Source organism: Chionomys nivalis, chromosome 13 (assembly GCF_950005125.1).
Source record: "Chionomys nivalis chromosome 13, mChiNiv1.1, whole genome shotgun sequence".
Lineage (NCBI taxonomy): Eukaryota > Metazoa > Chordata > Mammalia > Rodentia > Cricetidae > Chionomys > Chionomys nivalis.
Genome location: NC_080098.1, coordinates 73,427,279 through 73,452,528, shown reverse-complemented (window position 1 = coordinate 73,452,528; position 25,250 = coordinate 73,427,279). Strand labels below are relative to the sequence as shown.

General features: G+C 45.0%; 1 protein-coding gene across 6 annotated transcripts in view; it reads left to right on the top strand.

Annotated features, from left to right (window-relative positions):
• The window catches only part of Tut7 (terminal uridylyl transferase 7), a 50,038-nt gene extending 26,234 nt beyond the window's left edge, over positions 1 to 23,804 (top strand). For 4 of the 6 annotated variants that reach the window (XM_057787675.1, XM_057787674.1, XM_057787676.1 and 1 more), the window contains 16 exons: positions 349 to 499; positions 1,678 to 1,764; positions 2,570 to 2,670; positions 4,828 to 4,885; positions 6,781 to 6,884; positions 8,345 to 8,434; positions 8,858 to 8,971; positions 9,136 to 9,213; positions 9,900 to 10,077; positions 10,859 to 10,906; positions 10,990 to 11,081; positions 11,878 to 11,993; positions 13,570 to 13,895; positions 16,152 to 16,216; positions 16,543 to 16,606; positions 22,802 to 23,804. In XM_057787675.1, the coding sequence (XP_057643658.1) occupies positions 349 to 499; positions 1,678 to 1,764; positions 2,570 to 2,670; positions 4,828 to 4,885; positions 6,781 to 6,884; positions 8,345 to 8,434; positions 8,858 to 8,971; positions 9,136 to 9,213; positions 9,900 to 10,077; positions 10,859 to 10,906; positions 10,990 to 11,081; positions 11,878 to 11,993; positions 13,570 to 13,895; positions 16,152 to 16,216; positions 16,543 to 16,606; positions 22,802 to 22,869 (1,740 nt within the window). In that variant the 3' untranslated portion in view covers positions 22,870 to 23,804. The remainder of the gene's footprint in view (positions 1 to 348; positions 500 to 1,677; positions 1,765 to 2,569; positions 2,671 to 4,827; positions 4,886 to 6,780; positions 6,885 to 8,344; positions 8,435 to 8,857; positions 8,972 to 9,135; positions 9,214 to 9,899; positions 10,078 to 10,858; positions 10,907 to 10,989; positions 11,082 to 11,877; positions 11,994 to 13,569; positions 13,896 to 16,151; positions 16,217 to 16,542; positions 16,607 to 22,801) is intronic. The other 2 variants (XM_057787678.1, XM_057787677.1) reach the window with 2 other exon arrangements.
• Positions 23,805 to 25,250: the final 1,446 nt, after the last annotated feature.

Below are 25,250 nucleotides of genomic sequence, written 5' to 3'. Positions count from 1 at the left end.
CCTTCACTGTGTGGGTCCTGGGAATTGAGGTCGGGTCACCAGGCTTGGCTGCTGAGCTGTTTGTCAGCCTGGTTTCCATGTCTGTGCACTAGAACTACAGCTTCCCATCTGGTTGTGGTTTCACCCGTTCTGATCCATTTCACACCACTTGATTCATGTCCCTCCTTTAGAAGTGCATAGGACACAGACAGTTCACATCTCTCCTGATGTCACCAGCACCACATCCCATCTCTCAGGCCATTTGGAGTAGCTTAAATTAGGGTATATGTGTAGTTAATTTTTTTCTAGCACCCTTTATTTAGCAAAGATTCTCACTTACACTTGCTCTGGTTTTCCATATCCCTGCAGTCTCCCACAGTAGTGTGTAGCTTGTGTAAGCGAGAAGGCCATCTAAAGAAGGACTGTCCTGAGGACTTCAAGAGAATCCAACTAGACCCTCTGCCACCACTGACACCCAAGTTCTCAAATATCTTAGACCAAGTTTGCATCCAGTGTTACAGTAAGTCTTTTGTGTTCCCCTGATGTGCCCTGTCAGCCTTATGTGTTGTGGTCATGTTTACCGACCACTCCTCCCCAGCTTCTGCATCCACTCTCCACCTCTCACTGATCCAGTCTGTGCTTCCCATAGACTCCTCCTGTGGGGCCATCCACTGGATTCACATCCATAAAGAAAGCTACCTCTCCTCCCAGACGCCATCGGCTGTCAGCTCCTCAGTTAGTGTGAGGGCTACTTAGCCCGTCCACGCTGGAACAGTGACTGCTTCTGTCTGATGTTCTGGAGCCTCGGGCTCTCCCTTCTCTGGGACGGTCCCAGAGCCTTGAGGGAAAACACACTTCAGTGAACACTAATGAACTGCCCTCATGCAAGCTCTTTAAGGAACAGTTGTTTGGGGAAGCACTGGTATCGAGAGGTCTCGGTTTCTATTTCCACAAGAAGCCAGCTGCTGCTTAGACTGGATGTACAGTACTCCACATTGAAATTTTAAGGAGCTTCCCCTATGGCCCTCTCTGTAACTGAAGCTGCCACTGAACTCGCTGACCTCCTGCCTTTAACTCCAGGATACTAGGATTATAGGCAGGGCTATCATGCCCAGCTTAATCCTGCCTTCCCTCTCTGATGCTATTTCATCATGTTATTGAATTCTTGGATTCCTGCAATCCTCCTCCACCTTAACCTCCCAAATACCCAGGATTGTCCAGCTATCAATGACATTTTCATTTTGTTAAACTTTTTCAGATAGTAAAAAAGAAAACCAGGCTCCCAGTTAAAAACAAAACAGCCCACAGACATTTCTGTTGGAATTCTAGAGGATTTTATCAACTCAGGTTTTGAGCCCCGTCCCAGTTAGCTTCCATCTCGAGGGCAGTTCTCGGGGATAGACTTCCTAAGGCAGGGTCTCCCTGAGTGGCCCTGGCTGCTGTGGACCCTGAAGTGACCCTCTTATCTCCCTCCCTCCCCTTGGCATTACATCTGTGTCCCACAGGCCTAGCTTGACAGATGTTGTTCATCTGCTTTTTATTGCTAGAACTATCTGCTGAAAAGGCATCAAATCTAGTTTTTGAAGCTTGTAAGTTTTCTTTTTTCAAAACTATCTTTTCAGGTTTTCTAGCGGTGTCAACTCTTTCTCGTCTTTTAAACCACTCCCCACTCATTTGTGTCTATTTGTTTTCAAACAGAGGATTTTTCTCCAACTCTTGTAGACGATCAGGCTCGCGAACATATCCGGCAAAATCTAGAAAGTTTCATAAAACAGGACTTTCCAGGTGAGTAGCTTTTTATGTTTAGGAAAGGAGAGGTAATGAACGATTACGTGTATCACAGGCACATTAACTGCAGCAGCAACGGGAGAACCTTGTGGTGGGCAGGGTCAGAGGTGAGGTAGTCTGTATGTCGAGGGTGGGCTTTGGTCCACCACACGTGGTCTACAACTGCAGATCACCCAGCACACGTGAGGGCAGTCAGTCCTACGTCTTTCCAGGAGCTAGAGAGCTGGCTTAGCCGTTAGGAGCACATGCTGCTCTTGCAGACCAACTTCAGGGGATCTGGCACCGCTGGTCTCTGCGGACATATGACTAGAGTATGTAGACACACACAGAGGGGAAAGTCAGTCTTTTAAGGCACACTGCAAGCATTGCTCTTACCGTAGTAAATGGTCCACATTTTTCCTTGAAACATCCTTGCATTTTGGTGTAAAGTGGTATCCACTAATCTTTCATGTCATATACAGCATGTGTTTTTAAGTAAACTGAGGAAATCATTAAGAATAAATGTGTAGTTAAGAAGACATTGGGGCTGGCGAGACGACTCAACAGATAAATGACCTTCATGTCAAGCTGATGCCCTGAGTTCAGGACCCACGTGGTGGAAGGAAAAACCAGCTCCTACGTATTGTCCTCTGCCTTCCACATGCACACACAGACACAGTAAATAACTAAATAAATGTCATAAAAACATTTAAAGACCTTAACTATGAGATAGGATAGTTAGCAATTGGTATTTTGGATTCATTAAAACAACAATTAAATATACTCAGGTAATGAGCTATTACTTGTCATCTGTCCCTAACAGGAACTAAGTTGAGCTTGTTTGGCTCCTCCAAAAATGGATTTGGGTTCAAACAGAGTGACCTTGACGTCTGTATGACAATTAACGGACATGAAACTGCTGAGGTACGGTTGCCACGTGAACACACATGTGCTGTGAACATGTGGTTAGCGCCGTCCTCACTGGCAGAATTGTGAGGCATCTGGAATGTGCCGGGGCATTCCACATGCAGTGCACCACACAGCACAGCCTCTGACACCTGCACTGGCCCGCTTGGAGGGGATGTGAAGAGTAGAAAGCTCTGGCTGGGCGTGGGTGGTGCACACCTGTGATCCCAGCACCTGGGAGCCTGATGGAGGACTGCTAGAAGTTCAAGGTCAGCCTGGGCTGTATAGCAAAAAAAAGAAAGAAAAAAAAAAAAGCAGAGCACGCACATTGGCTAGATAGCTTTGAGGGGGCTTTCCTGCATAGCACAGATCATTCTGAATGCTGTGGAGCCAGACCGCCTTCCGCCTTCACCAGTACCCGTTTGCTTAGCCACTAGACTAGCACACCCATCCTCCTAGAGTTGCCTGTGGTATTGGTTTGCTTATACATGGTGAGTACTGACTTTATAGTACAGGACCTAGATTTGAGACAGAGTTGGTCTTATCAGTACGAAACGTGTATTTTGGTGGGCAGTAATAATTTCTGTTCCCCCTGTTGACTTGGATCGTGTGTCCAGAGACAGCACAGTACACCCCTTCTTCTGAAATCCAGCTTAGAGCCTGGTTTGTCGTTGTTGACTCCCCCCTCCTTTTGAAGATGGGGGTCTACTGTCTAGTTCAGGCTAGCCTGGATCCTCCTGCCTCGGTCTCTGAATCCTGGGGTTACGGCCTGTGCCTTGGTGCCACTCTGATAGCCTGTTTTCACTGTTTTATTAGCACCCTGCCACACCCAATCCTGTTTGTGCTCTCTCTCTCTGATCAGTCTGAGGAGTGCCTTAGCATGCCAGGCAGGGCCGTGCACGGAGTCACCCTCTTTGGGAACAGTGGTGGCATAGATGCTGCTGCACTGCTGCTGCTCAGGAGCTCTGTCCATCTCTTTGTTCTGAGTCTGCATTCCAGGGCGTCTCTGACTCCAGGAAAATAGCCCAAAGTAGGTCTGCCTGGAGTTTGGTGCAGTCTACCATATGGACTGACCCGCTGTGTCTCCTCAATGTTGACTGTCATTAATGTGTTTTAGACACTACTTTTGACAGTATTTCTGAAGCCCTAAGTATGTCATAGGGTCTGTATAACCAGAAGAACTCACATAGACAGGACCACAAGGCACAGTGGTATGTGCTTGCATCCCACAGACAGGAAGGCCTTGAATCTCAGATCAGCCGGGGCTGTACAGAGGGACTTGGTCTGGAAAACAACACAAACATGAAGTTTGACTTGGCCAGAATACCATCCAGATTACTGCATGACTTTAATCTTGACTAGTCCCACAGGAGACTAGTGACCTGAACTCACTGTCCACAGCAAGCATCAGTTCTCAATTAAACTGTGTGCAGATCGGCAGCATGAATGAGACCAAGTCCAGAAACCCTCATGCATATCCACACCTAAGGTACTCTTCCAAGTGAGAACGTTCTCATGGCTCAAAGATCTTTCTGTAAGTTCTGATTTGGGTTTTTGTTGTACATCCAAAAGCAATTAAGACATGTTTAGAGGTTTGCATATCTTTAGGATGCTTTGTGTGTATAGTAATTGACACTCTACTGAAAGGGACATAAAAACCATCTGAAATTGATGAGACAGCTCAGCAGGTTAAAAGTTTGTCAGCGCCAACTCTGATGACCCAAGTTCAGAGCCTGAATCCCACAGTGGAAAAAGAAGCTGACTCTTGGAAAGTTGTTTTCTGACATGCATGCTCTCAGTCACACTTGTAAAGTCCTGGCGTGTGTGTGCACACAAATAAAAGTCAGAAGGAAAATGGTTTGAAATGCCCCTCCCTGTCTCTGAAGAGGACAGAAACTGTCACAGTGCAGGACCTTGCCTCCTGCTTGCTGCTTTGCTTTGGGTCTGACCTAGAACCACACACAAGCTAGAGAAACACTCTAGCACTGAGTTCCATACCCAGTCCTTCCCCTGAGTCTTACCCAGGCTGGCTTTGAACTTACTATGCAGCCCAGACAGCCCTATAATTGTTGACTGTCTTATCTCAGTCTCCCAAGTAGCTAAGATTACAGGTATGTGCCAACAGACCAGCTTGTTTTCTGATTTAGCTTCCATTTTTTTGTGCCTTTGCTGCAGGGGTTAGACTGTGTAAGAACTATCGAGGAGCTGGCGAGAGTCCTCAGAAAGCATTCAGGTAACTATACATTTTTTAAAAGTCCTTTTTTTCTTTTGTGTTATATATACTTAGAATTTATTCATCCAATGAGAAACTATGCCTTCTCATTTGTAAATATATGTAATGTTAGTGTCATTAAAATGTTCTATAGTCTAATATGGAAGAGAACTGGTAGTAATGCTAACTATCTTGTTTTGGTCAAAACATATTCAAGGCAAGTGAGAGATTTAAGTAATTTTGCCTTACATGTGAATCCAACTGTAGACATATGGTAAAGAGCTTGTGAACTGACTCTGCTTCCCCTTCTGCACAACAAACTGAACTGTAAACAAGATGCTTAACATAGCTTGATTCTCATCACAGATCTAGAAGACTGTTGTAGGTAGTTTTCAACAGAGCTATAGAATGTGTAATGACATACAAACCAGAAATGCTCTTGGGGGCAGCTGTGGACCCAAATAGTGAAAGTGTATGTTTGTTTGCTCGCTTGTCTGTTGGTGGGATAGAATCTGAGGCCTTGATTATCAGAGGCAAGCACTCTATCAACAACTGCAGTCCAATATTAGCACTGTCTTAAACATGTAATCCAGGCTAGCCTCAAACTCAATCTGGGATTATGGATATGCACCATCATGCCTGGCTGTTTGCTGGGTGGAGTGCTTAGTTGATTAATTGGTTAGTTTTGGTTGAGTTTGTTTGGGAGGAGTTCTTGTTTTTGAGATAGGGTCTAATATAGCCTTGAACAAAAAAACTCTCGCCTCAGCCTCCTGACTGCCTAGAATTGCAGGTGCAAGCCACCACACTTGACACAATACTTTCTTTAAATATTAATCTCTTAAACCTGTGTTCTAATAGTAAGGAATGAGGTTGAGCAACATGGCCCCTGTTCTTGTGGACATACTCACGGGTGTGCACACACATAAAGATACAATTTCCTATGTATATTGAGAAGATACTTTATTCAAGTAAGAGTTCATCTCTGGTGATTAGTTTTGTTTGGATTCTCAGATTATGCAAAGAAACCAAAGTTCCTAGATTTGACAGTTTTTAATTTTCAGGACTGAGTTGGACTTTGTCGATGACTGTAAACTCACCCTTGCTTGCTCTCAGTCTTCTGATCACCTGGGTTGAGGTAGACTGTCCTGTCCTAAGCATCCTCATGTATATTTTGTAAGACAAACCATGTTCAGTGGTTGTTGTTAGGACAGAAATGACTCTGTAGAGTCATTTCTATAGAGGGGTCACCCTGCCTCTATCCCTGTACCTCTGGTTTTTCACCAGGAACTTGGTTCAACTCTGTGGTCCATGATTCTCCAGTACTTACGCCCGCTCATTGACTGCTATGTCCTCAAGGATAATTCTGCTCAGTTTCCTCCTGTTTCTTATAACACATTTTCCTTCCCCTCAAGTCCATTTTCCAGTCTACATAGTACCATGGAAGGGCCCTGAAGCCTTTTTGTGCCACTTTCCTTGACAGGTAAACGCCCTCCACTCCCCTACTTCAGCGTTCCAAGTGTAGCTCTACTGAAAGTCATTCCTTCCTTTCCAGCTCTGTGGTGACGACTGTGTCAAGCATGGACACAGTAATCAGATGGACAGGGTAGTGGGACTCATGAATGCAAGCTCCAGTAGCTCCTCTGTGGAAACGCCCCCCCCCCCCCCCAGGACGCACACACTTGCAGCCTCTCATGGGTCAGTTGGTTTGTGAAGGACAGTGGACTTTTTGGTTCTTGTGATTCAAATATCAGTGTGTTTAATAGATGAAGACAGTTAGTTATTCATAGCAAACTTTGTTGATTAGTTATGATGAATTCAGTGGGGCAGCTCAAGTCAGGTTTTGTTTATCATGGAGCCACCAGCATGAGAATCGCCTCTGCCCGGTGTGTGTAATCCTGTGTCTTACTCCCTCTTAGGCCTGAGGAACATCCTGCCCATCACAACAGCCAAGGTGCCCATTGTGAAGTTCTTCCATCTAAGAAGTGGTCTAGAGGTCGACATCAGCTTGTATAACACACTGGTAAGATTCCTAGGGTTCGGCCAGCCTAGCTTGCTTTCTCATTTTTTTAAGAGTCTCAAAGACTAACCTACCCCAGTCTGACCTCTCACTTGACATATAGTAAACCTCCTAGTTTGATTCCTTCTTGAGTACTTTTTTTTAAAGCTTCCTGTTTGCTTGCTTCCTCCCATCCAGCCTTTGTTTTTTGCAGAGGCTGGGAGTGGGGGGTTGAGACAGGGTTTCACAGTGCTGAGGCTAGCCATGACCTTGAACTTCTGGTCTTCCTGGCTTCACCCCACAAGTACTAAGATTACAAACAGACATTACCGTGCCTGGTGTTTCAGGCATTTTCTTTAGAGAGATCATGAGGAATGAGTGTCTCTTTAAAAATAAGTAAATCGGTGAAATGAGACATTCGTTTCATCTTCCTTACCCCATCTATTTGGCTGCTCGGCCTTAACCCCAGTAGCTGAGGCAGCTCTCTGCTCTTGTTTTACTCTGTCTTTGGGAATTACTTGGGTGTCTGATGTGTGTCTTGTAATATTCTGCGGGTGGGCTGTGGAGAATTCAGTAGCTATATTCATATCCACATGAGCTAAGGGTGGAGCTCAGTAGTAGGGTGTTTGCCTACACTCCTTCCATCCCTACCCTGTTGTCAGGGAGTTGGTAATGCTCATCAGTTTCAGTGTGAGGGTTGTTTACATGTGCGCAAGTGTATGTGTGCATCAGAGAGAGAGAGAGAGAGGAGAGAGAGAGAACACATAAGCCCAAGAGAAGATGCACTTCAGATGAGGTCAGAGTTTGTCTCCCTGGCTTGAACTTGACTGTGATTTGGTTTGTGTGCTGTGTCCCTTCTCGTTGGCCTCACACATGGCTGCTCCCAGACCCAGTGGGGCCTGAAAGCATTTGACTCAAATAATGCCACAAGGAAAGGGAAAGTCTTACATCTGCTTAGAGGAAATCCATCTTCTGAGTGCTAGGATGGCAGGCCTACGTCACCACTGTTAGTATTCAGACATCTGTACTGTCCTGACCTTGGGGTGTGTGTCCTCAGCTGTAGCCACTAAGAGCACCACCTGTGCACAGTAGCTACATTCTCTCTTCAGAGGACCTACCCACCTGCCATCTCTGTCTCTCTCTCCTCTGCGCTCTTCTCTTCTGCCACTCCTGTCCCCAGAGGTCGGTCTCCCCCTCCTCTTCCCTCCTTTTCCATTCCCTTTCCCCTAGTAAAAATCCCTCCCGTGAGCTCTGTCGCAGGGCGTCTTTCTCTCACATGCTGCTTTTTCTAACTCACAACAACCACACCTAGTAACATGCTTTGTTTATTTAAATGGCTTTTTTTTTTCAGTTTATGCAGACTAAAGATTTATTAATGAAATCAGAAGTTGCATGTATTTGTTGTTATCTAAACTGTGTTGCAGTGTGAACCCTTCTAGGTCAGAATGTTGTCAAGCCTCATGGTGCCCTTTCCTTTCCAACAGGCTCTTCATAACACAAGACTCTTATCTGCATACTCCGCCATTGACCCCAGAGTGAAATATCTGTGCTACACCATGAAAGTGTTTACAAAGGTAGGTGCTGCCGCTTGTGGCTTAGTTGGAAATTGTTCTGTGTTTTCAAATCCTTTTGAAAGCATAAGTGTGACACTCCCACCTTGCACACACAGTGGGCTAGATTGAAACTCACTGTACAGATCAGGCTGGTCTCAAACTCACTGAGATCCTCCTGCCTCTGCTTCCCAAGTACTAGGATTAAAGGCATGAGCCACCACACCCATTATTGATGTGTTTTAGTTTTTCATAATAACCCTGTTGTGACTAACAGTACACTACTTTCTTGAGTTCAGTTTGATTTAGGTTGGGTTGGTTGCTTTAGTTGACATATTTTCATTTTGAATATGTGATTTTTGTATGAGTTCCTCAGATGAGGTAGTGGTGCTGGGTGACTGCGAGCTGCGTAGAAATGGCATTCACAGTGCTGTCTCCTCCCTCTAGATGTGTGACATCGGTGACGCGTCCCGAGGCAGCTTGTCCTCCTACGCCTACACTCTTATGGTGCTATACTTCCTTCAGCAGAGGTCTCCACCTGTCATCCCTGTGCTCCAAGAGGTACCCCCAGGGCCTGTGTCCCCTGCAGAACTGGGCTGTCTCTGAGCCTCTGCCTCTGCTAGCATGCTGTAGTTCTGTCGTTAAGTTTCCAACTTTTCCTAGGTGTGTTGGTATCAACACATTAGTTTTTCATTCTATACTAATACTTTTTAAATTCATTTCAGATATACAAAGGTGAAAAGAAACCAGAAATACTTGTTGATGGCTGGAATATTTACTTTTTTGATCAAATAGATGAACTGGTGAGTATTTTAGATAAAGATTTGGCTAAAAGTTGTCCTGCTCTGTGCTGTAGATGACCATGGTGTAGAGTTGATGTCTGTCTGTTAGGACAGTGAAGACATTCTTGAGGGTTCTCTTTTATGAAGCTAAGTGCATTTACAGGCACTGCACCGGAGTTTCATCAATGTCCACTGGCTCTTCCAAGGGAACACATTTTTGTTGCATGGCTGTTCTTCCTGAGACTTTGTAGATTTGCGCTAGTTCTGTCCTGACTGCACAGCTCTCAAGCTTCTCCACAGATTCTCACCTTCATATTCTGAGATGATACATTGTTGAAAACTCTTGAATTGTCTCTACGTCCAACTCAGAGTAGCGGTTGATAGACTCGTGTAAATGCTGTTTTAAAACATAAATGAAAGCCAGGTGTGGTGGTGCACACCTTTAATCCCAGTGCTTGGGAGGCAGAGGCAGGTGGATCTCTGTGAGTTCAATGCCATCTTGGTCTGCAAAGCGAGATCCAAGACAGCCAAGCTACACAGAGAAACTCTGTCTCAAAAAAACAAAACAAAAAAGTGAATGAGAACTTACTACATTTTGTGTATGTAAGCCAGTTAACCAGTCCAAACTGTCCTCCTGGAGTGCAAAGACATACTGCTGTTAGCTCCTTTGTAATGGAGCGGTATCTCTTGTTCCCTTCTCTCTCTAGCCCACTCTTTGGCCAGAATATGGAAAAAATACAGAATCTGTTGGGCAGCTGTGGTTAGGACTTCTCCGCTTCTACACAGAGGAGTTTGATTTTAAGGAGCATGTAATCAGCGTCAGGAGAAAAGGTCTGCTGACGACTTTTAAGAAACAGTGGACCTCAAAATACATCGTAATTGAAGGTATGAATGAAGTCAAATTAGAAGTGAGCTGATGGCCTATCAAGTTTGAGGGGTGATGTAAAGAGTCTTTCAAGTTGGACGTCGACTCTAAACCATAGGCCCCTCCTGGCTCTTCCGGCACACAGCTTCTGTGGGGCAGTCACCAACCACTGCCTATAGTGTGCAGTGCAGCAGCCCTGTTGCGGCCCATACCACCCTACAGGTTCATTTTTAAGTTCCTAGTGCCTTCAGGTGTGTGTGTGTACGTGTGTGTGTGTGTGTGTATAGCATTTTAAATCCTCTATAAAATATTATTTAGTGTAGAAGCAGTGCTCAGTAGCACTGTGTTTTAGCGCAGTTCCTCACAGCCATGCCTGTCACAACTGCCTTCCTGCACCAGTCCACCACGGCACCTACTGTTTGTGTTCTTGTGACTCCTACTCAGGTCTTGTCCCACCCTTGGTTTGTCCATTTATGCTTGTGACTCCTAACGTGAACACAAACGGACATCATTAAGTCACCTAGTTAATGAGTCTTCTCAGTACTTTTTCCAGAAGTGGTCAATCTGTGTAATATGAAGGACTTATAAAGATGGTAAAGACGACACAGCGGTCTTTTCTAATCAATGCTTTGGGGGCCTTGCCTTCTATTTGGGCTTCTCTGTTGCTTAGCCAAGCACACCTCTTACTACTCAGCGAAGAGGTGATGCTTTCTTCTTGTTGTGTGGACCTAGGCTATGGGATGGATGGTGCTATATATCCTACTTTATTATCTTTTTGTCTCTTTCATTTTCCTTACTCAGATCCTTTTGATTTGAATCATAATCTTGGTGCTGGATTATCAAGGAAAAGTAAGTTACTCTTGTTTGTAAACTTGGTGGCATTTCTTGTTCTCTTAATGCATGTAATTAAATTTTTACTTTTTTCTTTATAGTGACAAATTTTATAATGAAAGCTTTTATCAATGGTAGAAGAGTATTTGGAATTCCAGTAAAAGGATTTCCAAAGGACTACCCCTCAAAAATGGTGAGTTCTGTGGAAATGCTAGAGAGCCAATAAGACACACGTCTTAGTCACTAATAAGTGTGCAGTAAGGGATGGTTCAGTCAAGCTGCTTAGCAAATCTGTCTTCTCCAGTGTCATTTTGTAGTGTGGCATTTGAAATATATGCAGGTATTTTGAAATACATATTACTGACCGTAGCCCCTACTTGGCAACAGGTCTCCCCATCCAGAACTTTACCCCCTTTGAACAGCAGCTTCCCACTCCTTCCCACCCCACCCCAGGAGAACTGATGCCACTTTTCCACGTGGGCGTAGAGGTGCTTTGAGTGTATCATTGTTGACATCTACAGTGGTCCTTCTCACGCTTGTTGAAGAACTCCTTCTCCCGCAGTCTGTTCAGATAGGTGCTCTCTCCAGTGAGTGTGCAGGTGCGGTGCAGCATCCCCGACCCCTGCAGCAGACTCTTAAGCCACACAGCAGCACCAGTACTCAAGTGCAGCTCCTCACTTTGCCTCAGTGTCGACTGTGTTCCTCAGTTCATTGCCGTTTAGCCATTTTGTTTCCTGACGCCCTCTATGTGGCCTTGGCTTCTCCTTTTGTGTTGAAGCCACTTGTGTGTATGTGTTGTCAGTGTCCTCCAACTTCAAGAAATAAAAGAAATAGGTTTAGGTCAGTCTATCAGCTATGCCTCTCACTGGCTGTAAGGTCTTGTTTGGGATGAACAGCACCAATATTAACAAACCAATCTGTTCTCGCATGGGTCTCTGGTGTGCCATGATCTTGTTCGCAGTTTCTTTTACACAGCTGTATTCTTGTAGGAATACTTTTTTGATCCAGATGTTCTAACTGAGGGAGAACTGGCTCCGAATGACAGGTGTTGCCGAATTTGTGGAAAAATCGGACACTTCATGAAGGACTGTCCCATGAGGAGAAAGTAAGCACGTGTCCAGAGGGGCAGCCTCATTTTATCTCCTTGTTGTGCCGTACAGGGAAAATCAAATAAGCCTCTGAAATCAAGCATTTTTCATATAAATTTAAGATCTTTTTTTTTAAAAAATGAAAATGTGGGGCTGGAAAGATGGCTCAGAGGTTAAGAGCACTGTCTGCTCTTCCAGAGATCATGAGTTCAATTCCCAGCAACCACATGGTGGCTCACAACCATCTATAATGAGATCTGATGCCCTCTTCTGGCCTGCAGACACACATGCAAACAGAATACTGTATTCATAATAAATAAAATCTTAAAAAAAAAAAAAAAAAGCAGGAGAGGGCATCGAGCTCTTATATATAAAAAATGAAAATGCAGTGATCCGATGTGGCTGAGTGCAGATGCTGAGGCCGCTTATGTGAGGACAGCCATCTGCCTTCCACGCCAGGCGCTCGGCCCTAAGTTTAGGCGTGGCTTTTAGTGTAATCGTTACCGATTACCTTGAGCAGATCAAGTGTTTAGGCACTGTGCTGTCCCCTGGTGATGGTACAGTGAGAAGCAGGGGTGTTTTCTACAGTCTGCTTGAGTCATTGTTCTCCTGGCTGACAGTGCTGTTCCCATTTCAGAATACACTTAAGGAAAAGAGGTCACAATCTGGAATTTACAGACTAGTGATCAGTAGGGCAGAAAGAAATGATCTTGATATCTGGGTGCCATTTACCAGTACTTTCTGCACTTGGGAGACTGAGGCAGGAGAATCAGGATCTCAAGGCCAGCCTTAGCTACAAAGAGAGTATGAAATCATCCTGGGCTGTATGTGACATTGTCTCAAAAAATAAAGTCAGTGGGGCTAAAGAGATGACTTAGTAGTTAAGAGTACTTACTGCTCATGCAGAGGACCCTAGTGCCATCCCTAGCACCTGCGTCTCGTGGCTCATAGCCCCCTGTAACACCAATTCCAGGGCCTCTGTGGACACTGGCATATGTATGGTAAACACACATATACAGAAAATAAAATCACTTCTAAAAACTAAAAGTGAATGACATTTTTTAAGATAAGCCTCTTTAAAATCATGGTTAAAAGTTTTCTGTGAAATTCAAGTTTTACAGTTTAAATTGTCACTGCTTAGTGAAAGCTAATACACCAGAAGGCCAGTCAGCACAGCAGCACGGGCATGACTGGGCCCAAGGCCTGGTCTCAGCAGTAAGCACTGGTTTCCCAGCACTGTGACAGACAGGCTCTGTGCCCAGGGCTCAATAATTGAAAATTCAGCCAACTGCAAACAGGCTGTATGGAGTCTAGTGTATCTGGGTTGAACATATACAGATTTGGGTTTCTGGCTGTTCACTCCACGGTATGGTGTAACTGTCAGAGGGGGTATGTGGGTTGTGCACCATGTTCTGTAAGGACTTGGGCCGCTGTGAGTTTGGATGCTGAAGAACTATAGAAGTCATAATAGAGAAGCCACACTTGTCAAATTCAAGGTTTCCTGTTCACACTCTGGTCCTGGCGTCTCTACGTGTGCTATAAGTTGGTCAGTCTCTGTAGACACTTTTCCTATTAGTATCTTATCTTTTATAGAGTGAGGCGGCGGCGAGACCAGGAAGATACCCCAAACCAAAGATACTCTGAGAGCAGAGAAAAACGGAGCAAAGAGGACAAAGAAATTCAGAACAAGTACACAGAAAAGGACGTGTCAGCAAAAGAAGATAAGCCCACACAGTGCACAGCTGTGAAAGCAAAGCCAGCGAGGGCAGTTGTGGACCTGGGGCGGGAGAAGATTCTCAGGACACCAGTGGAAAAATGGAAGAGACAGGATGACAAAGACTTGAGAGAAAAACGTTGTTTCCTTTGTGGAAGAGAAGGACACATTAAGAAGGAATGCTCACAGTTCAAAGGCTCTCCAGGTACAGACACCTCTCCAGAGACCTTGATGTTAACCTCTTAGACTTTTTCACACTTTTAATTGTTTCCTTAAGGAATATATGCTCGGCAAAGATGGCGCTGTAAGGAAAGGACATCCCCAACCCCCCCCCCACACCCCCCACACACACACAGGCCTTACATGCTCTCCCTGGGTGTGACTTAACTGCTTGTTCCTCGGTTTACTTAGTCTTAGGAAAGTCTAAGATTACCAATGAAATGGCAGTTTGCTCATCTTCAATCCTCACACACATCGTCTCTGTAGCCAGTAAACAAGTTACAGCGAGAGGCTACTCACCGTGTGTGCTTGTGACTCAAAGCATTGCCGAGACACCCAGGAGGTGGTAGCTGAGGTACAAATGAGCCAAGAATAGAAGGATGTTGGCAGTGCTGCAGAGAACTGTGGAGGGTTTCGTCTTTAACCCTTATTTGATACCTTTCTGTCAGTGACCATAGTGACTCTGAGATGAAGAGGAAAATGTCTTAATAGTCCACAATTCAGAGTCATGCGCAGATCTTCTCCATGTCTATGGTCAAAGCTACTTAGGAGGCTGAAGCAGGGGAGTGACACCAGCCTAGGCAGGCATAGTGTGACTCTTGTCTTGAGCACACAATCAAATCACCCCCTAATACTGACCATTATGTTGCTGGGTGTGAGTTGGTCATTTTTACTGAGTAGGTTGTGTCCATCATCGACACCTTTTTAATAGTCTGGACACCTTTAACCTGTGTAAGTTATGGTCTTCAGAACAACTTATAGACTGTACTGGTTCTTAGAATAAGCGTGGGTGAAGCTGGATAAGTGTAGACAGGAGCCCTAGAGAGCAACTGTGACTGCCCATTTGCTGAGGCAGCTCTGTAAATCCTTCCTCCAAACATCCTGGGTGCTGGCAGCACCAATGCACACTTCCATTTTAGACAGCAGGTCTGCCAGGCAGGGAGTCTCTTGATGTTTAAGACTGAAACTTTAGGTGTTTTTTGTTCCCCCTTTGGGTTTTTGAGACAGAGACTGACTCAACTACTGTAGTCAAAGCCTATAATTTGCTATGTGGTTCCATCTGTCTTCAAACGCCCAGCCTCCTGAGTTCTGAGATTACATGATTGTGCTGTCATGCCCAACTCATCCTTATTAGATAGAAAGAGTTTGTTTTAACATTGTCTTCTAACTGATGCTTGACTGTGAATGGTCCAGCTTTGGCTGACTTCCATGGCCTGAGTTAGTCTTGTTCTTCTAAGAAGGTCAGAACTGAACCCCAACATCTGCCTTGGTTTCCCCTTATAAGAAGGAGATGAGACTTAAAGGAATTAAAATAATGACGTGTTAACATTCAGTCAACATACTAAAAGTCAATCAGGCACCATTTCAAAGTATAGTTAAAGATGATCTCATTTAGGTCAGACAATAGCCTTCTTCAACCTAGTTGGAGCTAGACAATATAGACACAATTTTAACATAGTTTTTTCAAAATTACTCTTCTGCTCTGTATTTGATGAAGACTCAAGGCTGTGTTTACAAACAAAATGAAGCAGACCTTTGTGGTCCCCTCTTCCCCTCCTCCAGCGTGGTTACCCTATACCGCCCCTCAGCTGTGCTCCTTCGCCCAGCAGCAGGCTGTAAGTTATTGACCCACCGGTGTCTCAGAACTGTTAGGGTGAGGCCGAGGAGACGCACAGTTAGGAAAATGCTTGCTCGAGACCTGCGTTCTGTTCCCAGTGTGGCCATGAAAGCAGGGCATTGCAGTGGATGCTGTAGTCCTATGCTGGGGATGCAGAGACGGACAGATCTTTGGGCTCACTAACCAGCTAGCGTAGCCTAACTAAGGTCCCAGTGAGAGACCCTGCCCCAAAACCAGAATGAACTGCTCTTGAATGAACTCAGATACAGACACACACCCATCCATATGCATGTGCACATACACACGCACGTGCACACACACACAAGTGTGAGAGTGGCATTTCTGGCACCCAACAGGGCACCTGGCTAGCAGAGGGATTAGCAGCCATAAGGAAAAGCCCTGGTCTAGAAACCGACCCGTATAGTATTTACAGCTAATGTCCATGTCAGCACGAGAACAGAGGGATGCGGGGGCTAGAGCACGGCAAATGCTACCCTGTCACTCCTTCAGTGGGCTGGGTGGAATCCCATCACACCAACATGAAAATTTCCTTAAAACATTGGCGAATAGGGCCATTGCTTTAAATTTAAAATAGAAACGAAAGGTGTTCCTTTCTTTCTGTAGGTTTGTGTCAGTCAGATTATGTGTCTGGATACCCTTCACCTAGCCCTTTGAGACCAGTTGCTCAGGTAAAAGCCAGCCCAAACCTGAGAAGGGAGCCCTGTTCACTCTGTCCTGCTCACTCCCCAAAGTCTTCTGGAGTGCTTGAAGCTGTGTGCTGGGCCCTCCTGGCTGGCTTGTTGTGCTTCCTCCTCCTGTGCCCCATGTACTGTGTGGTAAGGCTTGCTGGGCCCTGGTAGCAGGGGCTTGCTGGATGACTTCCTGCATACATGTCTGTCATTCCAACTAACGTGCAAACTGCCACCACTGCCTCGCCCAGCTCTTGGATACAGTTTGAAGCTGTTTCTGTTGCTTTTACCTTCAGTTTTTGTAAACCATTTATTTCATTTTTTAGGCAGTGCTTTTACATGAAGACAAAAAGAAACAAAAAACAACCATATTTTTGAGTCCCCAGTCAGGTATGTGGTTTTTAAAGGGTCAGATATGTGTTGTTTTTCTTCTGAATATTTTACCACATGCCTTTTGAGAGCCTTCCTGTGCCTTGTGGTGCTGACAGAGGGATATCAGAACCTCTCAAGGAAACTTAAACAAAACCAAACCAAACAAAAAACCCTATTGCTCTGCTTCCACCTCACATCCTTAGTCTGACTGTCCAGGGGGTAAGTGCAGCCTGTGTAGTTTTCAGATATTGCAGGTGACTTCCCTCCTCTGGGGAAGAACTGCTACCCTCAACCATGGAGGCCTTTCTTGTGCCTCTTGTGACTGCTGTGGCATTGCCATGTCTTGTGGAGATGACCTGCCGTACTCCAGAAGAAAAGAAAGTCACAACTTGAGCTCTCCACTCTGCAACCAGACAACTGTTTCACTTATTTACCCCTCAGCAAACATCTGTTGAGAGTCTAACTACCCGGCAGCGGCCTCAGCACTGAATGTACCCCAGTGAGAAGCAAAGCCCCTCCTCTGCCTTCCTGTCAGGGACAGACAGCCATAGGCAACAGATGCTTTAAGCAGGGAAATCACAAAATGATGCTGAGCATGGTGGTATCCCCTCTGCTAAAATATCATCTCAAGTCAGCCGAGTCATAGGAAGTGAGGTCAGGTGGGGGGGCAGACCTTTAACTGGTAGCAGTTCCTGCTCTTCAGCCCGAGGCTGTGGCAGGGATGGTGTGAGCAGTGCTGGACCTTAGAGGAACAGTGCTGTCCGAAGTCTTTTAAAGGCCAGGACAGGAGCGCTGCAGCCATGGGGTATTACCCAAGGTGGTCACAGGTTCGAGTGGAGTGTCAGGGAGGACGGTTGGGTGTGGATATTCTGGTCACTGACATGAAGACCCAGTGAGGCTCATGTCACGGCAGTCTCTGAGAACTGGAAGAACAAAGGAGAGCTTTGTTGTGCTGGGGAAAGGTCTGCTTCATGGTGGTAGCTCTGGAATTCCAGGGCAGGGATGTTGAGTGGCCAGTTGAATATATGAGCCTGGCATTTAATTGGTCCAGGCTGCAGAAAGGAGTGTAAGTGTCAGTGTGGAGATAGCATTTTAAGCCCCTGTGCTAGGAAGATCTCCCAGCAAGTAAAGCACACAAAGCAAAGGGAAGTGTGTGGACCCTGGGAGTAAGGAAGGCCGAGAGAAAGGTGATTCCGGAAGGAGCCAGAGCTTGGGTCTCAGACTGCAGCAAATGCAGTGCTTTGTAGATGCTGCCTGCAGTTTGGGTGCAGGTTGAGCGCAGCCCTGGGCTTGGCACCTGGCCTCTCTGAAGCCTCTGCAAAGAGCTTTTACTTTGGAACAAGGTTCAGGCCTTCGTGGAAAGGAATTGGAGCCTGCTTAGCCTTGACTGTGGTATCAAGGTGGGGTCTCTCCTGCCATGCCACAGGCCTGTAGAAGGATGCTAAAGAGAACATGGTGGATTACCAGGACAAGATGGAAAAGAGAGGACGAAATTGAGGTCAAGGAAAAGAAAGTGACTTCTACAGCATTATTGTAGAAAGTAATAAAAGTATAAAGTGATGTAAACAGCAGAGTCCTGGCCAGTAGATGGCCTCATCAGTCCGGACATCTTGGGCCCTCCCTCTTTACAGTGAGGCTAAAGGAAGAACCCTAAGAACGAAGAGCGTGAACAATCAGCCTCTTCTAAGTTCTTGCCTTTTTTATTTTAAAAAAAGAATGGGGGGGGGGTCTTTTTATGCATATGAGTGTTTTACCTGTGTGTGCCTCATGTGTGAGTGGTGCCTATGGAGGCCAGAAGAGGATGTTGAGTCCCCTGGAACTAGAGTTACAGATGTTCTAGGCTGTGATGTGAGTGCTGGGAATCAAACCTGGCTCCTGCTGGAGCAACAAATGCTCTTAACTACTGAGTCGAAATTTTTCAAGATGACAGCTTATGTAACTTTTGCTTCAGCAGTGTCTCATTTAGTTAAACTGGTAATCTCTTTTATGCATTAGACTGTCACAGCGAGGGTAAGATAAGAACAAGCTCGGAACATGGAGAACACAGATTGGCTGCAGTTTGAAGCATCCTCTGGGGAGCCCTGGAATGACATCCTAATGCTAGGAACAAAGTGCTGACATTTTAGCTTGGAGAGACTGGTAGAGTGAGACGTTTTAGCTAAGATCAGACCATGACAGTCCCTGCCCCACAGAAGGACGAGCTGTCTTTCCTGGACTTTCTGGCCTCTTCTGTCAAGGCAAGGATACTGACCACACTCTGGGAAAGCTGAGGACACTCTGGGCTAGGAATGTCTATTCTCCACTATGATGCTGTTAGGGAGGAGAACGGTGCCATTGTTCGTGCATTTGCCTCGGGTTTTGTTAAGTACCAAGAGGTGTTATCTCAAGTATTTGCAGTTATTGAATTTTTTTTTAAGAGTGTGGAGAGGAAACATTTAAATTATATCAGATCACCCCTTCCCCCTTTTTTTAAGCTAGTATCTCATGTAGCCAAGGCTGGCTTTAAATTTACTGTGTAGCTGAGGGTGAGCTACATGTATGGTAGGCAAGCAAGCAGTCCACTGTCTACGTGACCGCCCAGCTGTGGTATCAGGTCTCTGTACACAAAATCTTATGTACATGGGAGTTGAGGTCGATGTGTAGATTAATTTTTAAAAAAAACAAACAGAATTCTTCAAGTCTTAACCGCACTTAGACCTGAAGGAGAACATTGTACATGGCAAATAAGCAGGAGGAAGCTTAAGAGAACATGAGCTCCAGTAGTCCTCAGGAAGATTTGTAATTGTTCTCCTTGGAACACAGCATTTCAAAATAAGAGTTCTGTTGGGTCCCCTCCAAATCCAGTAGACAAAAGTGAGAGGGTGGCACCCTGCAGTTAAGCCGATGCTGGGCGGGGAGGAGAAATGGGCTCTGTTATAACCATGCTGGCTTTCAGATGACCCCCATTATAGAATGGTATGGACAACTGACACCACTGGTCAGTGGGATGTGTTCCCTGTGGATCTGGGAGTTTGAACGTACACAGATGTACCATGTATAAACAGACATCCTCGAATATTTTACATAGGAAGAATCCTGCTGTTCCTGATGCCAGGCATATGAAGGAGCACAGGGTATAAACACCTGTTTTGCAATGTACCGCCTGGGTCTGGTTTCCTTCATTTGCTAGGGATGTCAGGTGTCCTGCACACACACCTCAGGTCTCAGCCAAAGATCAGGAGAATAACAGCTGGCTGCTAAGGCTGCTGAGGAACCCAGGTGTGAACACTGGGAGTCGGAGAAAAGGTTTCTGATGGTGATGTCACTGACCTCATTCCTACACTGTCCCCAAGGCTGCACTCGGCCTACAAGTTGGTTTTTCGAGACAGGGTTTCTCTGTGGTTTTGGAGCAAGTCTACATATCTTGAAAGTGGCATTTGACTATAATTTTAAAGTTGTAAAACAGGGAAAGAAAACTGCAGGTGTTAGTGATCTAGAAGTGGCATGGCGCACTGACATCAATTTAGTTATAAAGACATTAGTACTTACCTTCTGGGTAAATCCTCTTACTGAAAAGCTTACTAACTTAATTTATTATGGGGAAATTTCATTACAAATTATATTCTGCTTTCTACAAGAAAAAGTATAGATGGCTAAGGTTTGTCCTTGCCCATGAAATAACCCATGAAGTAAGTTAATGATAGCTGCCAGACTTACCTGTCACTTGCAGGTGTCAGTTCTGCTGTTGACATGTGAACTGAGTCTCTCTGCTGTGGGTAGAACTGTTTCCCCTTGAGCTCCTTGTAGACTATGCCTTTGACCCACTCGTGGTTTCCTTCATGAGCACAGGATGGACAGCCTGAGTGTGGATCCTGGCATCCATCACACAGGAGACAGTGCAGGCTGCAGAGCTAACTAATCCTGCCTCATTAGAGAAGGAGAAAAACTGTGAGGAAGGTACCCAATATCAACCTGTCTCCATATATGGATACACACATAAACAACGTATCCAAACACATATGAACATGCATAAACATGAAACTTTATCATACAAACATATACATAGGGGACAGCACAGGGTTGGTTTGTTTCCATTGGGTTTTTTTTGGTTTTTTTTTTTTTTTTTTTTTTTTTTGGTTTTTCGAGACAGGGTTTCTCTGTAGCTTTGGTGCCTGTCCTGGAACTAGCTCTTGTAGACCAGGCTGGCCTCGAACTCACAGAGATCCGCCTGCCTCTGCCTCCCGAGTGCTGGGATTAAAGGCGTGCGCCACCACCGCCCGGCTCCATTGGGTTTTTAAATTCTATTCAATGATCAAGTATATATGTATATACATAAACATGAAGGAGGAAAGATAACTACCAACCTCTTAAAATATCTCTGATTTTTAAAACTTCAAGTCATAGGAAATAGAGAAAAAGCTTGTGGTAGGCCATTTTTTATACAAATGTCTTGAAATACTCCTGTATGAATATTATTCATTAATAGTCCCTGTTGACTACCCTGACATACTTAACTACAACAAAAGCATTTTTGACTATATAAATGGTCAAAATAAATATTACAAAATTTGATTAAAAGTTACATTTTATGCAAATAATAAGATAGGATACTTCCTCTTATCTTTGGATAAGCATTAATTACTGTGTGTGTGTGTGAATTCCTTATATCATTGGTTTATAAACACACTGAGAAACCCAAATAGTCTGAACTGTGTGTGTGTGAATTCCTTATATCTTTGGTTTGTAAAAACACTGAGAAATCCAAATAGTCTGAACGACAGCAAACAAGAAGCAGTAGACTTACTTAAAAGTCCTGGTTCTCAACCTTCCTAATGCTGGAACCCTTTAATACAGTCACTCAGATGTGGTGAGCCCCTGCCATAAAATTATTTTGTTGCTACTTCATAACTATAATTTTGCTAGTGTTATGAATCGTATAAATATCTGTGTTTTCTGATGGTCTCAGAGACCCGCCTGCCACTGCTTCCCAAGTGTTGGGATTAAAGGCGTGTGCCACCACCTCAGGCAGATGTATTTTTACAGCAGTGCTACTCAGCTGAGCTCATTGTTAATGGTGTGACCAAACTCGAATGATGGAGTCACAGAAAGTTATTTTTCATGATTACACACATATCAGTGGGGGACTTAGAGACATTTACATTGCCACAAATGGCAGCATTTTGTTTGCTTCCCCCGTTGCCTTAAGCGTCATGAAAAGTGCCATGGGAAGCAGAGTCAGTTGTGTCCATGGAGCTGAGCTTGTTGTAGGAACAGTGTGCAAAGCCATTTCTTAAGAGACATTCTCACACTTGGCGCCTTCAAGAAGTGTGTGTAAACTCCAGCACCACCAGTGTTTATGGTGGGGCTTCCTTCAGTTGAGTTTCTCCCTCACAAACACACCCACATCTGAGTGCTTCTGAATCTGCTCAAGTTGGCAGCGAGGGTTAAGCACGGAGCTGTGTTTTCTTCTTTACATATTGCTTTTTCTTTTACTGGCATTTAAGTCTGTGATCCATTTGGAAATGAGTGACAGGGTGGCAATTTTAAAAAGGAAGCTAGCTTCCTTCTGTCTTTCAAAAATTATGTATTTGAGTTAGGTATGCTGGTGGTAGTGGTGACATGCATAGTCCTTTAATCCCAGCACTCAGAGGCAGGCAAAACTCCTTGAGTTCCAGGCCATCAAAAAGGAAAAAAAAAAAAAACTGAGGTAAAACAAAAGTAGTTGACAGGATACCAGTACTAAATGCGTTGTGTCCTCTCGTTCATTTTAACAGAGCCTTCCTTATACAGTAGTAGTCATGGAGGCTGTCTCAAGTTATCATTCCTGTCCTTCACCTGTACACACAGTCAATTGTATTTCCTACTTGTACATCCATAAGGTATTACTAGACTTATAAAGATAATGGTGTGGAATACTAATTTCTAGCCAGAGAACTTTGTCATGTTTGGTTGCAGATGAAGAGTGACCTTTGTAAGGAACTTTCAGAGACGGATTTCTTCCACCTGAGCTCAGCACCAGCCTGGGAATATAGCCTGAAGCTGCGTTAAACAGCCTCACAGCAGGGACTAGCACTGTCTAATACCTATCTGTGGACTTGTTTATGTGTAGCTTAACCACTGATCCAGGACAAGTGCCCTGTCTAGTGGGACACTTATGTAGCTGACAGTAAGTGTTGTGTGACTTTGATCAAGTAAGGCTCTTTCATTTATGTCGGATTTTGTTTTCCCTCCTAGGTAGCCTTTCCAGTAAATACATGACTCAGGGGAAAGCCTCGGTGAAGAGGACCCAGCAAGAATCATGAGGGAAGGAAATGCAGCCCTGGAAATGGCACTGAGGTGTCCCTATCCACGTGGAAAATTAGTTTCACTTCACAGGACATAGCAACACAGATCAGGCTTCAACGTAACAGTTGAGGGAAATGTCGGAATTTTTAAAATTTAAATGAAATTGTTAAATGAGGAAAAGAAAAATTTTAATAGTCTTAACATCAACCCCCAGAGATCTGAAGATTTTAATAGGAAGCCATGAGGTATTTAAGCCAAGTTAAAAGAAAAAATATAACTGTGGGCCAGTATTCAATGACAACAGTGTCATGGTTTTTAATTCTTTCAGAGCACACTAAAATAGTGTGTGCTGCTCACAGGAGGAAATAGCCTCCTTTCCCCATATATCCCTTTCCATTTCCAAGAGGGATTTTGTTTGTTGCTGGGTCCTGGTGTGGACGTACATCAAGTACATGTGGACTGTGCTGCTCTGCTTGGGGTCTCCAAGCATTCTTCATGGTTCTTTGAAGAAGTGCTAACACAGAATGCAGGCCCTATGGATGCGGACGCGGACCTCAGTGGATGGCAGCATCGCTGCACACCTCCCTCCGGGGCTTCCTTCTCTAAGTGAATCCACACACAACTGTTGTGCTCATAAAAATGAAGTCATGAAAACAAGTAATCCTGTTTGCCAGTTTTAAAAAAAGAAAATTACAAGGGGAAAATGACAATAAAAGTGCTTTTTACTTTTAATGATACTCAGAAATTAGGGTGGAGATCTATTACAAACCTCTGAAGATCAAGGAGGCTTTCTCGTCTCTGTCAGTCACAAGTTTGATTGACATCCTTCTGGGTCTGACTGGAGCCCTCTCTGAACTGTTTCTCTAACTTCACAAGCCTTTCTGAAATAGTACATGGTCAAACTATGCCTCGGTTTATTTATCATTTTAAAATAAAATCAAACTTTCAACCTGTAATTTTATCCACATTACTTTATTATACTATATAAAAGAAGCCTCATTAGAAGTCAATCAAGAATCTGGGACAGTACAAATGTCCTTAACATGATGCCTATCAGGTGCCCTTTGATGTCTCCAGGGTTGTAGCTGTGTAGACTGGGGGCTGGGAGCGCTTGCTGAGGATATCCCCACGACTGGAAGGACTTGGAAGGTGCATGCATGTGCACTTTGTTTCTATTCTAACTATGGAAGAGTCGTGACAAAATGAAGTCTTTGAGAATTTGGAAATCGTGATAAATAAAAATGGTGACCACAAAACTAGAGAGCTGTTACCCAGCGACCTGCTATAGGAGCAGCAGCTGCTGTCCCTCGTCTCCTGCTGTGAAGTGACAGCAAGCCACTCTGGCCCCGACAGCCACACCTTCCTGGAACAGCTCTGGTGTTGGCTCTCTGCCCTTAGAGCAGAAAAGGAATACGCAACCAGACCAGCATTTATCCCTGGTAGTTATTTTTTGCTTGGGCTTTTTGTTAGCTTTGGGTGTGTGTGTGTGTGTATTTTAACTTATCCCTAAAATTAGGAAACAATTGCCATGTTTTCATCTATCCTTACAAAGGTTTCTTACAGTTTGTTTTGATTCTTAAAAGAGATTCTGTCCGGCAGTCAAGGGTTTCGATGGCTTACGGTGACTATGGGATAGTGAGGCATGTGTGCCAGCAGATAACAGAAGAGTGCCCAGGACTTGGCCCTTCTCTAGGCAGCAGCCCTGTCTGTCAAAGCTGTCTTTACAAGTGATCTCAGTGCCCGCGCCGTGTTCTTTCGGAAACAACAGAAACTCAGAATCCAGCTTTTACAGCAGGAGTCCTGGAAACTCGATCTTCAGTCGTTAGCAGTCTCTTGCTCACTGTGGACAGCACTGGCAGGCTTTATGGTAGAAGATGGTTTTTTTTTTTTTCCAGTGTCCTTAAAAACAACTTCAGTCGGTTTTGTCTTTTGCTTGATAGGTGGCTTCTAAGTGGCAGTTGGGGGGTGGGGGTGTTCCCAAGTGGAACAGACCCTCTCAAGATACATTAGTGTCGTTCGTGTTACAGGCATTAAAAATAGTCGACCATGGTGTGCCCACTCTTTGCTCCCAGGCAGAACACCTTACTGGCAAAGCCCCGTTAGGGTGGGCCATTGGGTTTCCAGCCTGGAAAAGGAAGCCGCCCCTCTAGTCAGATCAGAGGCCGCACTCAGCCTTCCAGGAACCCGGAGGGTGGTTCGAGCTGGCGAACTCCTCCAGCACGCCCCACGCCCTCCCAGTGCCAGCCCCAGGGCAGCTGCTACCCCGAGATAAAAGATGAGAGCTCATCTCACAGGCCCTGAGGGAAGCTGTGTTTACGTGCGTGCGGCTGGTCAAGAAAGCAGGCTAGCTGACCCGGACCGTCCTGCCAGGGTTTCCGTCCCCGTCGGTCGCGAGGCT